The sequence below is a fragment of the Trachurus japonicus genome, unplaced genomic scaffold (assembly GCF_045865225.1).
Source record: "Trachurus japonicus isolate A0001 unplaced genomic scaffold, Traja_1.0 AP030182.1".
In the NCBI taxonomy this organism is placed as follows: domain Eukaryota; kingdom Metazoa; phylum Chordata; class Actinopteri; order Carangiformes; family Carangidae; genus Trachurus; species Trachurus japonicus.
The window spans coordinates 30596-44772 of record NW_028220315.1 but is presented as its reverse complement, the minus strand read 5'-3'; the positions used below and the strand labels follow the sequence as shown (position 1 = coordinate 44772).

Below are 14177 nucleotides of genomic sequence, written 5' to 3'. Positions count from 1 at the left end.
GACACCTTACACCTAAGGTGTCTTTTTTTTTTTTTTCAGTGGAAAGTGAATTTATTGGTGCGCTAGTTGAATATTTATGGAGGCAGAATGGTGCAAATTAAATGAGACGACATGATGCCCATCTTCATGTCACTTTTTTTTGGTATCATCATGGGATTTGTTGAGTAAGAAAAATATAAAATAACACCAGAGTTATTCTGAGAAACAGGTCAAAGACAAGAGACGAGGTAATAACATAAGTGACGTAACATCCGGTCTGTCCGGTCACGTAACTTCCGCATTTCCTTTTCCTTTCCCAGGTAACATGTTACCTGACATGTAGAGAGAGTTCACCTTCTGGTGGCAATGCGCCTATAAGTTGGATGCCAGCCGCTAATCAAAATCAAAAGAAGAGTTCACCCTCGGTCCCGGTGTGTAGAAGACGTTACACAGGTGTAATACGGGATGAGCCGCTTCAGCAGGTGCTTCAGGTTTGGTCTTTGAACGCAGCTGGAGCGGAGTGACGTAGCGGACAGTAGCTTTAGCTTTAGCCAACGAGCTAACAGACTAACGGCTCAGCTTCCGGGTTTCTCTGAATTAATAAAAGGTAAACTGAGGAGTGACTAACACGTTACAACACAGTTACCACTCACTAACACCAGAGCGATAGATATAACAGAGTGGCGACACTCCCATAGGACTCCGTTGTAAAAAATGGCGGGCCGACTTCCGGGTTATGGAGCCCTCAATAGTTCCAAACATTCCTCCCGCGGCGCTGGACCACGTCTGTTTCTATGGCTGCACAGCAAGAAACTACTGAGCTACGTTGACGAAATACCGACCAATTTTAAGTTATAAAGTGGTAATAATCTTTCCCAAGTACAGTAACCATGTTGACTTAACAAAATAAAAATTATTAGACTGATCGGTTCATTGAAAAACATTTATTTATTTACGTAACTGTGGTGATTTCAGTCCGTAGCCCAGAAGCAGCCCTGCTCACTTTTCATTCAAACAAACTAATGCCACTGCCACAGTTGTTAAATTTCATCAATGAGACCAACATTAATCTCTTCAAAATAATTTAACAAGCCAGCAGTAAACCTCTAAAAGCATGCGGATACGTTACTTGGCTCGTTTTCTCCGACGGGAGGACGGACGGTCGGCCCGGCAGATCAGCTCAGTAGAGCGGCTGCTGCTGCTGTGACAGCCGCTGCCCTGGTCCCCGGTCGGGGCTCACACAGACTCTGCACTTCCCAGATAACATCGGTGCAAGTTCCTAACAAACGTTATGAACTGACCACAGACTCCGGATTAAATGGTGACTTTCTTGCATGAAAAAAATATTAAAACTGTGACGTGTTGACAGCGCTAAAGCCAGGTTTTGGCAGCTTTACTGCTGTGGCTCGGTTGCCGCAAAATGGCGATATCGATGCTAATTTCTGTTAGCCCGTCTATGAGGTTTTGCATTATACGTTAGCATTAAGCTAGCGGGCTTTATATTTAGGTGATACTGGCTGTGTGTGTGTTTTGAACGTTGTTTCAAACTGTGTGGGTTTCATTGAACATCTTTTATGCTTAAATATATATATTCCCGCTTAATATATTGTTTTACTCCTCTTCTTATGCCATTTTTACTGTAGGGCAGGCTAATCTTCACTTTAGAGTGACAAATAAAACCTTGAAGCAAGAAGATTTTGCCTTTTGTTTGAAAACTGACATTGATGTACATACAGTAATTCAGTAACAGTTGTAAATATACCTTTGTACGGTTTATTTTTTAATATTTACCGTCCAAAAGCAAGCTTAGTGCTGTCTGTCCCATAGCAGAACATGACAGCGGCAGCCTCGTTTGGAACTATTGGGAGCTACATGAACCACGTGACCGCGCTGGCGGCGACATCAAAGGCTGTCGCCACTCTGTTATATCTATCGCTCTGACTAACACATGTTGTAACCATGGTAACAACTCGTCACCGTGGTGTTACCATGGTTAACTCCACTTGGTTAACTCAGACTAACCGCACGAGACAGGCCTGGAGCTAATGAGCAAGTCGGTAGACAGTGAAACCATAGAAGGAGGAAGAAAAATGAGAGGAATAAGTTACTACCTACTAAGATACAGTAGGAAAAAAGAAGAAGAGGAGAAGGTTGAGGAGGGAGGAGCAGGATAAGAAAGAAGAAGGAAGAGGAGAAGAAGAAGAAGGAGAAAAGGGAGGAGGAGAAGAGGGATAATAATAATAGCTAGAACATTTCCTCAGGGGACAAGTCAAGACAGAGCTGATCAGACAGACACATGATCATCTTTCACTGAGCGCTGATATGGAGGAGCTGTAGTCACATTCAGTGTGTGTGTGTATCTCTTTAAACATATGAAACTACCCCTGTGTGTGTTTGGCGCCAGGTGGATTGTTTATAAACCTTAAAGACCCCCTCCCATGAAAATCGTGTTTTTCGTGCTTTTCACATGTTCCTGTGGCATTTTTCTTGTGTTAGAGGACATATCAGCAGAAAAGGAAGTGCAAAATTGCATTTCTGAGTTTTTCTGCCTTCAAATTGCTGTGAACCAATGGACATTAACAAGCTCTGGCCTAAGAATCAGACGTTACCACAGCAATTTGAGGTGGTTGCCAATGATGATAGGGGCCCCCCAGGCTGAGGCAGACAGAAACGTGGAGAAAAAGAGCGATTTTCTGCCTCTGCACTGGTCTCGCATTAAGCTTACTGTGACAAAACGGTAACTCCTATCAGAAAAAAACACAGGCCAAGAGCGTCACAAGGACTTCCTGAACGATTTGGTGTGATTTTGGTGTTTCTACATTAAATATTTTGGAGACACTGGCGATTTTAAAACAGGATTCTGTTCAGCTTCTGTCAGAAAATCTTTGTATTGGAGTCAATGAGGAGCAGAGACAGACGTGGCCGCACTTAGAGGCTGATAATTCAAATTCTGTAAATCTCTCTGATATTTTGAGCACATGGTGAGAGACAGAACAAGATTGTCTACAAATTTGGAAAAATGTATGTGTGTAGAGTGTTAATTGTGGCCAGGTGGAGTGTGGAAAGAGAAACATTTCAGAAGATTTCGGACAACTTCTCCCACTCTAACCGATGATGTCACTAGGGATGTGCACGGTTACCCGAGTCTCCGGGTACCCGAGTAGGCAATCTGATACTCGGTTATGAATTTATTATCCGGTTAACCTAGGATTAAAAAAACAGCACGTTAGAGCGCAGTCTAGCATTGGATCAAACTACATTATCATGCCATGGTTCAGCTTTTTGTAGTGTTAAACAGTTTCAGATCAAGCAACGTGATTTTCTGCTGTGTAAAAGCGTTTTGGATCGAGCCTCGGACTTTCAAACCTTTTATAATAATCTGTGGTGGTTCCCTCGGCGTAAACCGTCGGGAGGGAGACGACAGGTGTCATCAAGTCTGTTAGAAAATATGCTTTCAGTTTACAAACATTCTGAAACCTTCCCAGTTATTTCCTGAAACGATGCGAGGACGGGAGGCACCAAAATGTAGTGTGGGCTAATAAATAAGCACCGCTAATGATTAAGAAAAAAAAGAAGTTCTCCTCCGAGGCAGCCGCGGCATAAATGCGCTGCGCTCAGCGCTCAGAGCGCATGCAGCGCATTTATTCCCCAGCATAAAGATGCACAAATGCCCCATATGTGCATCTTAAACTCCAGTCCCTACTCTTATTATCCACCTGATATTTTGTCTGACGACGCTGTGTCTCAGTAATGTGGACTGTCTGACGGGTAACACCAGGTTAGGTTACTCGGTTAGAAAATTATTCGAAATGCCCATCCCTAGATGTCACGCACTCTGACACAAACATTCCGTGCAATACACACCCATTATAATCTCATAATTTCTCCAAAAATGATCATGGTCATTGATCAGGGATTGATCAAAAACTATATGACCTATCAAAATGAGGAATAATACGCCAATACACAAGACTTGTGTCTACTGTTTAAAGTTCAAATGGAGTCTCTAGGTGAAAGTATGCCTGAGCAGTAGACGTTTGTAAAATTCCAATGATTGTTCTTTTTCGCTCTTTTTTTTCCGCCCGTCCCATTGATTTCAATGCAAAAAAATTTCGCAGTTTTTCGAAACATTTGTTTACTGTTGAGAAAAGTAATAGCACACCGATCCGGATCAAGACGCACATTTTTTGATATATAATTTTTCGAGTTGTAGGACAAGTAGCGAATTGAAATTTGTCCGGAAGATGAAGAAAGAAGAAAATAAGTAGGAAAAAATCCACAGTATAACAATAGTATATGAAATAGCTGCAGGGACCAGTGCTCGGTGCGATTACCCTGTGGCCCTAATAATAGTAGTGGTAATGATAATAATGAGGGGAGTCCATGTTGTTTCAGTGTTTGTCTTTTCCTTCAGTCAGAAAGTCAAACTGTGTCTCTGTCTCCTCAGCTTCACCTGGATCGTCTCCATCCTGATGCTGGACTCAGGTGAGTTTGTCCACCAGGTGTCACATCGTCACGTGACCCCAGGCCAGATGTTCACACAGCTGTGGAAGCTGCTTCTCTTTCTCTTTGTCTCACTTCTGTCTCCTCCTCCTCCTTCAGCCATCGCTCAGGTCGCCAAGGTGACGCGTTTCGTCGGAGACGACATCCTCATGCCCTGCTTGTCCTCATCCCCCGACGTCAACGTCTACTGGAGGGACAAAGACGACAAAGTGCTGCTGGACATCATTGATGGCGTCCACGACCCAAAGACGCAGCACCACAAGTTCAGAGGACGAGTCCTGAGTCCACCGGACCAGAACCAGAGGGGGAACTACTCCATCGTCCTCCAGAAGCTGCAGAAGGACGACACCGGAGCGTACGACTGCAACATCCCATCTGAAGGCATGGAGAGGAGCTTCAGGCTGGTGGTGGCAGGTGAGACAGCAGTTGCACATCGGAATTCTAATGATTGGTGGAAGAATATTTCTTAAAGCTATGGTCTACGATTTGGAGCATTGGTAATTATTATTATTAACATCGTTTATACAGCGATTATGGTCCTGTGTTCCGATATACACAATATAAATAGCAAAAAGAACCAAAAAAATCCATTCAGTCTATCAGCCGTGGGCCTGCATAGAAATTGACCAATGGGCGTCCCGCGCTCCTCTCCCCCAGAGACAGCACCATGTGCCCAGTCACCCAGCGCCAGGAGTCTCCCTGTAGCATGAGGCTGTGCTAATGGCTGCTAATGGCGGCACTGCCCGTACCAGCGGTCGCCGTGGTCCAGTTGCCGGGGACGGCAACTGGCACTGCCTCATTACTGGCAGCTGGTGCACAGCGGCGGCATCGGGACTGGCGCCGCCGCCATTAGTAGGCTAGCGCCGAGCACAGCCGAGCTACACGGAGACTCTTGGCGCTGGGTGACCCAGGACAGGGTCCTGTGTGTGGGGGAGAGAAGCAGGAAGAGTCGGGACCTGCAGCTCCGTGGCGCCGCGGTGCAGAGAGACCCGGTCAGGCTGCAGCGGCGGTGCTGAGTTTATGTTGAACAGGTAATCTTTGGTTTTATTGTGGAAGTTGTAACTGTGAATATGACATTTTACTCCGCATTTAAAGCCTCGTTTGGTTTCTGCAGGGAGCTGGCTTGTTGCTTGCTCCGCTCTACTCTGGGGGGGGGGGGGGGGGGGGTCGTGGGGGGGGGGTGCTTTTTTCAAATTTTTCTCATCCTCTTTCAAATCGTAGACCATAGCTTTAAAAGGAAACATATAGTTATATATAGTTAAAGTTATGCAATTATTATTCATTAATAATAGGCCAGATGCTTCTGCTTCCTGCTTCTCTTTGTCTTTGTCTCACTTCTGTCTCCTCGTCCTCCACCTCCAGCCATCGCTCAGGTTGCGGAGGTGGCGGGTTTCATCGGAGACGACGTCCTCATGCCCTGCTTGTCCCCATCCCCCGACGTCAACGTCTACTGGAGGGACAAAGACGAAAAAGTGCTGCTGGACGTCGTCGGGGGCGTCCACGTCCTAGACATGCAGAACCCGAGGTTCAGAGGACGAGTCCTGAGTCCACCGGACCAGAACCAGAAGGGGAACTACTCCATCGTCCTCCAGAAGCTCCAGGAGGACGACGCCGGAGCGTACGACTGCAACATCCCATCTGAAGACGTGGAGAGGAGCTTCAGGCTGGTGGTGTCAGGTGAGACAGCAGCTACACGGCTACATAAGTTATGCAATTATTATCAATAAATAATTAATAGGTACAGAATCATGGTGTTCAGTAAGGAATATTAACTACTAAGTAATAAATACAGATATAGACCAGTGGTTCTCAAACTGTTTTACATCAAGGCCCCGTAAACTGACACAAACTAGACCACAGACCCCACTGGACAAAGATATATATTTTTTTAAAGTATATTTTTGGGGCTTTTTTTTGCCTTTAATGGACAGGAGAGTTAAGAGAGAGACAGAAAATGGGAGACAGAGAGGGGGAATGACACACAGGAAAGGGCCGCTCGACGCAGGATTCGAGCCGGGGCCGCCTGCAGTGAGGACTATAGCCTCAACACATGGGGCGGGTGCTCTACCAACACTGCCCCACTGGACAAAATATTGATACACAAATATTTGTTCTCTGAGACTGAAGAATGTTACTTCTTTAGGCAATGTACGTTCAAATTAGGGCCAATGGTGTGAATTTTTGGAAAGATTATAGAGAAATTTCTGGGGAAAAGTGGTAAAATTAAAAAGAAAAAAAAAGTTTTTCAAAACTTCTAGAAAAAGTGGTAAAATTGTAAATCTCTGCTTTTTTGCAAGTTGAAGGACAGTGTGCAGGATACCTCTTTTTCTTCTTAATACAGACTTTTTTAGGTGTGGATCAGCCTCCACACTTAAGCCAGGTTCAGACTGCATGATTTTTTTGTCTTTCCTGGTGGTCTCCATGTCAAACTAAACCATCACAGTGGCATAAATTCTTGCCGTGCCTTGGTCGGGAGACTGGCAACACTACAAGTATCACCCCGATTGATCATCGTTCACGACCGATAGCGACCCTGTATGAGTTCATAGGCCGTCGGGAGGCGTCACAACAAACTGTCAATCATAAATACTGTAGCGCTTCTGCTCAGACACGAAAATTAAAAGGAAGAAAAAATGATAGTGGAGCCGTTCCTGGGTTTGACTGTCTGTCCTTCACAGATGTGTAAACCTCAGCGTTAACTTATATTGCGCACATGAAGCTTTCTTTTCAGCTTTATTTATCACTCATTTACAAAACATAGATAGTAGTAGTGCAGTCATAGAAACAACAGGATAAACATTACATTACATTACAACCCCCCCCCCAGTCAGACGTTACGATCGTGCACCCCCGCCGGCCGTCGAAGCTTCGATTAAAATCGATTTTATGTCCATGAAACTTCGCTTATGATATTATAATCGGCTATAATCGACTTATTATATGATAATCGGGTCAGCCCTAGTTCACATTGTAGGAGATTCAGACTAGGCGAGGAAAAAAAAAAATTCTAACATGCTAGACTTTCCGTCGGGGCGTCGTAGACGTAAAACCATCAGTTATGTTACACTGCACGTCAGTTTGTTGTTCCCGACGCTCATAATCAGGCATGACGCTGGAAATGTGTCAGCCACAACAAAATCGTGTCAAAATCAGTCTGAAATCATGTAGTCTGAACCCGGCTTTAGTTTGGGAAGATTATAGAGACATTTCTGGGAAAAAAAGTGGTACAGTTTCTCCAATCTCCAAGATTTCTAGAAGTGGTAAACATTCCAGAAAAAAAGTTTTTTTAAATTCTAGGCAAGGCAGCTTTATTAGTACAGCCTGTTTTTACAAACACTTTGTGTCAAAGGGCTTTACATCCCATCATAACAGCATCCTCTGCCCTTAGACCCTCACTCCATGGAAAACCCTTTTAACAGGGAAAACCAGGAGCAAGCTCAGGGTGAGCAACAGAGGAGGGATCCCTCACCCAGGACGGGCAGACGTGCAATAGATGTTGTTACAGACAAGAAAACAGTTTAGATTTGAGAACTTTGGGAACCATTGATGTACATTATTAAAATATATAATATCTACCTTAAATTAAATGGATATGAACTCATTGAGTGCCGTGCTTCCAAAGTTTTAGTCAAGTGTACCGGCAATTTAGACGATTTTTGACGATTTTTGTAGAGCCACAGTGTATTCTATATTATTGCCACCAACACATACTGTAGCTCCTTTGAAAGGTGAAACTTTATGCTTCAAATAGCCACAAACCGTTTGTTTTCACGTGCCTCTGTTCCTGAGAAAAGTCAAGCTAAACATGGCTGGGTTTCACCAAAATCCCTGCTTTTTTTCTAGAAAAGGAGATAGAGCGTCTTTTATGAAAGGTGCTCTGTTTGTGTCTGTCGCTCTTCTGACACTCGCATTTCTGGATCAAAGGGCTCGTATAAGATAAATATATACAACAATTGTTATTCTATTCACAAATCCACCATCGGGGGCGGGGGGGGGGGGCGCCACTAAACAACAATAAAACAGACGCACCGTGCCGTGTCACAGCCTCTCGCCGCGGAACGTGAGGCGTCTGTCGGCCACAGCGGCTCAGGAACACCTGGTCCCACCGGTGGTCGCGGTCCTTCTGTGGTACGGGTCGGTGACGCCGGTCTGCTTTGACCGAGGGACCATCACATTTTACCGCGGGAGGACCTTGGGGAGGACACGGTGTTGCTCCAGATGAAGACCGGGCGGGACTGTCGGCTGAGAGCTTCCTGTTCGGCTCCGAGCTGCTGGAGCCTCGCGGGTGAGAGCGGAGCAGCTGCTCCACATGCAGAACTCCGTTTGCAAAAGCCGAGTTATGATAAAAACTTCCAGATTGTGAGCTGTCATGAGACTTTGATCGTCATCTATTTCAGTTCTACTCGTCGTAGAGTCCCCAAATTTACACATAAGGTGTGTTAAAGTGTCTAGTTTCATAATTTAAAAAAAAAGCAAAAAACGAGAAATTAAGTGGTTGGCACTCAATGAGTTAAATATACAGATATAGAGTGAAATTATAATGAATATAATTATAATATAATGAATGATATAGAATGTATAAATTGGTAAGCATTGTTGTACTCTAATTTTTCTTTTTTTCTTTTGTTTTTCTCTTTAAGTTTGTTTTTAATTGTCTGTTGTGATGTACATTATAACTGGACCTGAGGAAGAATAATAGGGATCCAAATTAAACAGTTAAACATCAGAGTCAGAGAATGAGAAGTGTTGAGATTTCCTGACTGTCTGTGAACGTCTCACCTGGTCGTTGCAGCTAAACCCGTTCCAGCATCGACTCCTGCTCCTCTTGCTTCTCCTCATTCTTCTTCTCCTCCTCCGGCTGGGAACGCTGCACTCTCGCTGGCCCTGCCCCTCCTCCTCCTCCTGGGGTCGGCATGGCAACGATGACGAGCAGCGACGGCCTTCACGCTGTTACCTCTACTGCTCCACGCTGCCAGGGGGGGGGTGGGGGACAGGACATTAGCTGACTGGGCAATGGCAACATGCTGCTCTGGTAAATGGTAAATGGTAAATGGACTTGCACTTATATAGCGCTTTTCTAGTCTCTTGGAGGAATCTAACCATTCACACACATTCGTACACCCAATGGACACATCGGGGGGCAAGCGTGGGTTCAGTGTCTTGCCCAAGGACACTTCGACATGTTGCCAGAAGGAGCCTGGAATCGAACCACCGACCTTTCGGTTAGTGGACAACCCGCTCTACCTCCTGAGCCACAGCCGCCCTAGGTAGAGAAGGGCATTGTCTGCTACTTGAGAAAAACAGAGTACCAGTAACTTTGCTTTGTTTTACAGTAACAGCAGGGCTCCAGACTAACATTTATTTAGGAGCACAGTGAACCCTAACTTAACATTTTAGGAGAGCAAGCTGAAAATTTAGGGGTGCACACTTGTAAATCGACTTGTGAAGCAAGTATTCACAATACTAACACACATTGACCTGCCACCTGTAAAGACAAACATCAGATTTTTTGAGTCTCCCCTTTCATGTTTCACCAGCGTTACAAAACAAAAGACGGGCAACTTCACTGGTTGCACAAGTAGATGAAAAATGTACTTGCACTGTCCCAAAATTTAAGGGCAAAATGCCCCCCCATGTAGTGGCAGTCTGGAGCCCTGTTGAACAGTGAAACACAATAATCAATACAGGGGTTAAAGTAATCCGTCGCCACAACGGATTTCCGGACGCGGCGGCGCGCATTCGGTTTCGTTTTTTTTTTTTTTTACCGTGCATGTCCGCGGTGCACCGCTGCACGGACAAATAGCAGAGGAAACGGGCCCTTGAATGGCTGGTCCAGACCCCTAGATTAATGCCTTGAGATTTGTTTTTGCTCCCCACTAGACCAGCTCTGAGTTCAGTTTAAGTTTCATATACTCCAGCCATTCTTGCCTTGTTGCCTTCCAATGATAGGGGAACCTCAGTCAGTAGGCCTACTCAATGTTTTTTTTTTCTATCTGAAACAGAGTACACCAGAATGAACACCAGAGTACACCAGAATGTTCTTTATAGTACACCAGAATGCTTCATTTATGTGTTAAAATCACAATTTTTTTTTGCTTTAACCGCTGTCAATAGTGTTATTTAACAATTACTTGGTATGAGTTAATTTTGCACAATGAACCTGTTATGGGCATATTTAATTTGAATGTTCATTTTTGGCCCTTCACTGAGAAGAATTTGGGCACCGCTGTCATAGAGACACCGTTCTAAACCCAGTTCAGGAGTTTTCTTCCCTGAAGTTTACTATGGAGTACCACACAGACCAGATACACTTTTTAGATTTGCTGATCTCTGTGAATGAAGAAAGAACACTGGATACTATATTTGAATGTTTTTATTGGATTTTACTTAACACACACAGCTGCACGTACAGCACAAGAACATCATGAAACTCAGGAACATCTAGAAACACAAATGCTTCACACACACCATACAATCCATAAAAAATGATAATAATGAAAATAAACAATATTAATTGACAAAAATATTAGTGTTAATGACAGTAAACAAAATAAACAGACATACTGACAAAGAAGAGCAAAAATAGCTGCACATACAATGCAAATCATCTTACCCACAACCGACAAATAGATAAGCTAATAAAAAAATCAATAATAATAAAAAAAAAATAATAATAATAAAATAAAATAAATAAAATAACATTTAAAAAAAAAAAATAATAATAACTAGAAAATTTCCTCTCGGGAAATTTTGAATGGGCCACGGGAGCTACTGCGGGTTGTGCCATCTCTGTCAACATGGGAATCAAACCCACGATCTTAAGGTCAAGACAGAGCTGATCAGACAGACACATGATCATCTTTCTATAAGCACTGATATGGAGGAGCTGTAACCACATTAGGTTAACTGTGTGTGTGTGTGTGTAGGTGTGTGTGTGTGTGTGTGTGTGTGTGTGTGTGTGTGTGTGTGTGTGTGTGTGTGTGTGTGTGACTGTAATCACATGAAGCTGGCTCTAGAGTCTGTGTGTGTGTGTGTGTGACTGACTTGACACATAGTTAGTTAGTAGCTGCATCCTGTGTCAGTCTGATTTAGCTGTGTCTGTGTTTATAAACATTTAAACGAGCGCCAGGTGGATTGTTTATGAAGTTAACGAGCTCTGGCCTGAGGATCAAAGAGGTTACCACGGCGATAGGGGCCCCCGCAGGCTGAGGCAGACAGAAACGTGGAGAAAAACAGCCATTTTCTGCCTCTAAACCGGCCTCACAATTAGGCTTAGCATGACAAAACGGTAACTCCTATCAGAACAAAACACAGATCAACGTTGCTCTAAGGACTTAATGAAAATTTCGGTACGATTTGGTGTTTCTACAGTAAATATTTTGGCGACGCTGGCAGTTTTAAAACATCAGGCCGTTCTGCTCCTCTCAGAAAATATTTGTATTGGACTCAATGAGGAGCAGAGACAGACGTGGCCGCACTCAGAGGCTGATTCTGTAAGTTCTGTAAGTCTCTCTGATATTTTGAGCACATGACATGAGAGATAACAAGTTTGTCTTACAAATTCTGAAAAAATTATGTCTGTAGAGTGTAAATTGTGGCCGTGGTCACAGTTTATCCAGAAAAAATACAGAATGTTTCTTCACTCTCTCCCACTCTAACCGATGATGTCACGCACTCTGACACGAACATTCTATGCAATACACACCCATTATAAACTCATAATTTCTCCAAAAATGATCATGGTCATTGATCAGGGATTGATCAAAAACTATATGACCTATCAAAACGTGGAGTAATGCGACAATACACAAGACTTGTGTCTACTGTTTAAAGTTTAAATGGAGTCTCTAGGTGAAAGTATGCCTGAGCAGTAGACTTTTGTTAAACTCCAATGATTGGTCTTTTTCGGTCTTTTTTTTTCGCCCGTCCCATTGACTTACATGCAAAATTTTTGCGCAGTTTTTCGCGACTACGTCGCGAAAAATTCGTAAACTGTTGAGAAAAGTAATAGCACAGCGATCCCGATCAGGACGCACGTTTTGATATATAATTTGTCCTGCAACTCTTCGAGTTGCAGGACTAGTAGCGCATCGAAAATCGGCCGGAAGTGGAAAAATAACTAGAAAAAGAAAGCATTTCCTGCAGAAAATGCGTGTGAATGCTGTAAGCAGCTGAACGCTGTTGCTGAAGCAATGCTGAATAAGCTGAAGAAATCATTGAAACAAAGTTGAATTAGCTGAAGAACTGTTGAAAAAGTCTAACGTTGAAGCTGAAATATATAACTTGAAGATTAATGCCTTTTTAAGGACAAAAAGCAGTAGAAATGTAAAAAAAAAAAAAAAAAAGGAGAAGAAAATGTTAAAATCCTGCATGTTGAAGATGTTTAACAGTTGAAGAGTTGAAATCTGCAGCTAGCCACAGCAAGGAAAACTGATGAACCAGCAGTAACATAGCTGAAGCAACAAGTGAGAATAGATTAAAAAGAAGGAACATGTAAGCAGGAAGCTGATTGACATGACGTGATGGAAAAAATCCTGAATTGTTTAGGTTTAAGTGTAATAAATGTGTGTTTAGTCTAAAAGCAGTAGAAATGTTGAAAAGGCAGAGGAATGTGTTGGAAAATCCTGCATTATTAAGTCTAACAGTTGAGGAGTCTGCAGTCAGCTGCAAAAAGCACTGCTACAGAAAACAGATAAACAAGTGCTAACATGGCTAAAGTAATAAGTGAAAATAGATTAACAAATGGAACCTGTAAGAAGGAGGTTTATTTTGTATGAAATGATTGGAAATTATTTAAATTGTTGAAGATTAGCATAAAGAAATTGAAAAGCTGAAGTCTACTCAAATATATTTAAACATGACAGCATGAATACATTGTTGGACTATTACTAATATAGATTAAACAATATCTAGGTGGTTGGAAATTATTTGAATTGTTGAAGATTGTGGTGAAAGAAAAATTAACATTTTAAGTACACTCAAATTACTCTAATAAAAATTATATGTGTGTTGGATATGTGTGTATGGTCAGTGTGTGTCCGTGTGTGTGTGTGTGTGTTGGATATGTGTGTATGGTCAGTGTGTGTCCGTGTGTGTGTGTGTGTGTGTGTGTGTGTGTGTGTCCGTGTGTGTGTGTGTGTGTGTGTTGGATATGTGTGTATGGTCAGTGTGTGTCCATTTGTGTGTGTGACCGACAGACAGTCAAATAGAGAGAATGTGTGTGCGTTGCCATGGTGACGTTGCCATGGTGAGGTTACCATGGTGAGGTTGCCATGTTGAGGTTACCATGTAACTGTTGGCTGGTGGCTTTAAGGTATGGTGGCAGCTTTAACCATAGGCTTTAACTGCTCTGTGACACCCTCAAACAGATCTAATGTACGACAAATCTGTACTTAGTACGAGCAAAAGGTTTACATTTTCCGAACCATAAGACCTTGCTGAACGCGTCCGTGTCACTTTGGTGTTTCTAGAGTAAAAATTGTTGATTGTGTCGCAGGTTGGAAACTTTGGGACGTTTAGAAAATCAGCGCCTACTTTTGAATGGGAGTCAATGAGAGGAAGGGAGGGAACTGGCCGCACTCGGAGGCTCCCAGTTTAAATTGTGTTCGTCTCTCTGGTTTTTTGAGCACATGAAGAGATCAAGGATGAGCTTGTCTACAAGCATGCCCGAAATTATGTGTGTAGAGTGTAATCTG

At 43.2% G+C, this 14177-nt stretch overlaps 1 protein-coding gene across 1 annotated transcript; it reads left to right on the top strand.

Moving 5' to 3' along the window:
• Nucleotides 1–333: 333 nt before the first annotated feature.
• Nucleotides 334–9466, top strand: LOC146960607 (polymeric immunoglobulin receptor-like). The gene is made up of 5 exons (XM_085772233.1): nucleotides 334–461; nucleotides 4427–4464; nucleotides 4582–4896; nucleotides 5845–6159; nucleotides 9275–9466. Exons 1-5 carry the CDS (start codon nucleotides 445–447, stop codon nucleotides 9406–9408), a joined length of 819 nt encoding a protein of 272 aa, XP_085628359.1. The 5' UTR covers nucleotides 334–444; the 3' UTR covers nucleotides 9409–9466.
• Nucleotides 9467–14177: the final 4711 nt, after the last annotated feature.

What these genes read in the sequence shown, in the direction of transcription:
- LOC146960607 (XM_085772233.1), top strand. An exon ending in CTTCAGGCTGGTGGTGGCAG is followed by an intron (nt 4,897 to 5,844) that starts GTGAGACAGCAG and finishes CTCCACCTCCAG; the next exon opens with CCATCGCTCAGGTTGCGGAG. An exon ending in CTTCAGGCTGGTGGTGTCAG is followed by an intron (nt 6,160 to 9,274) that starts GTGAGACAGCAG and finishes TGGTCGTTGCAG; the next exon opens with CTAAACCCGTTCCAGCATCG.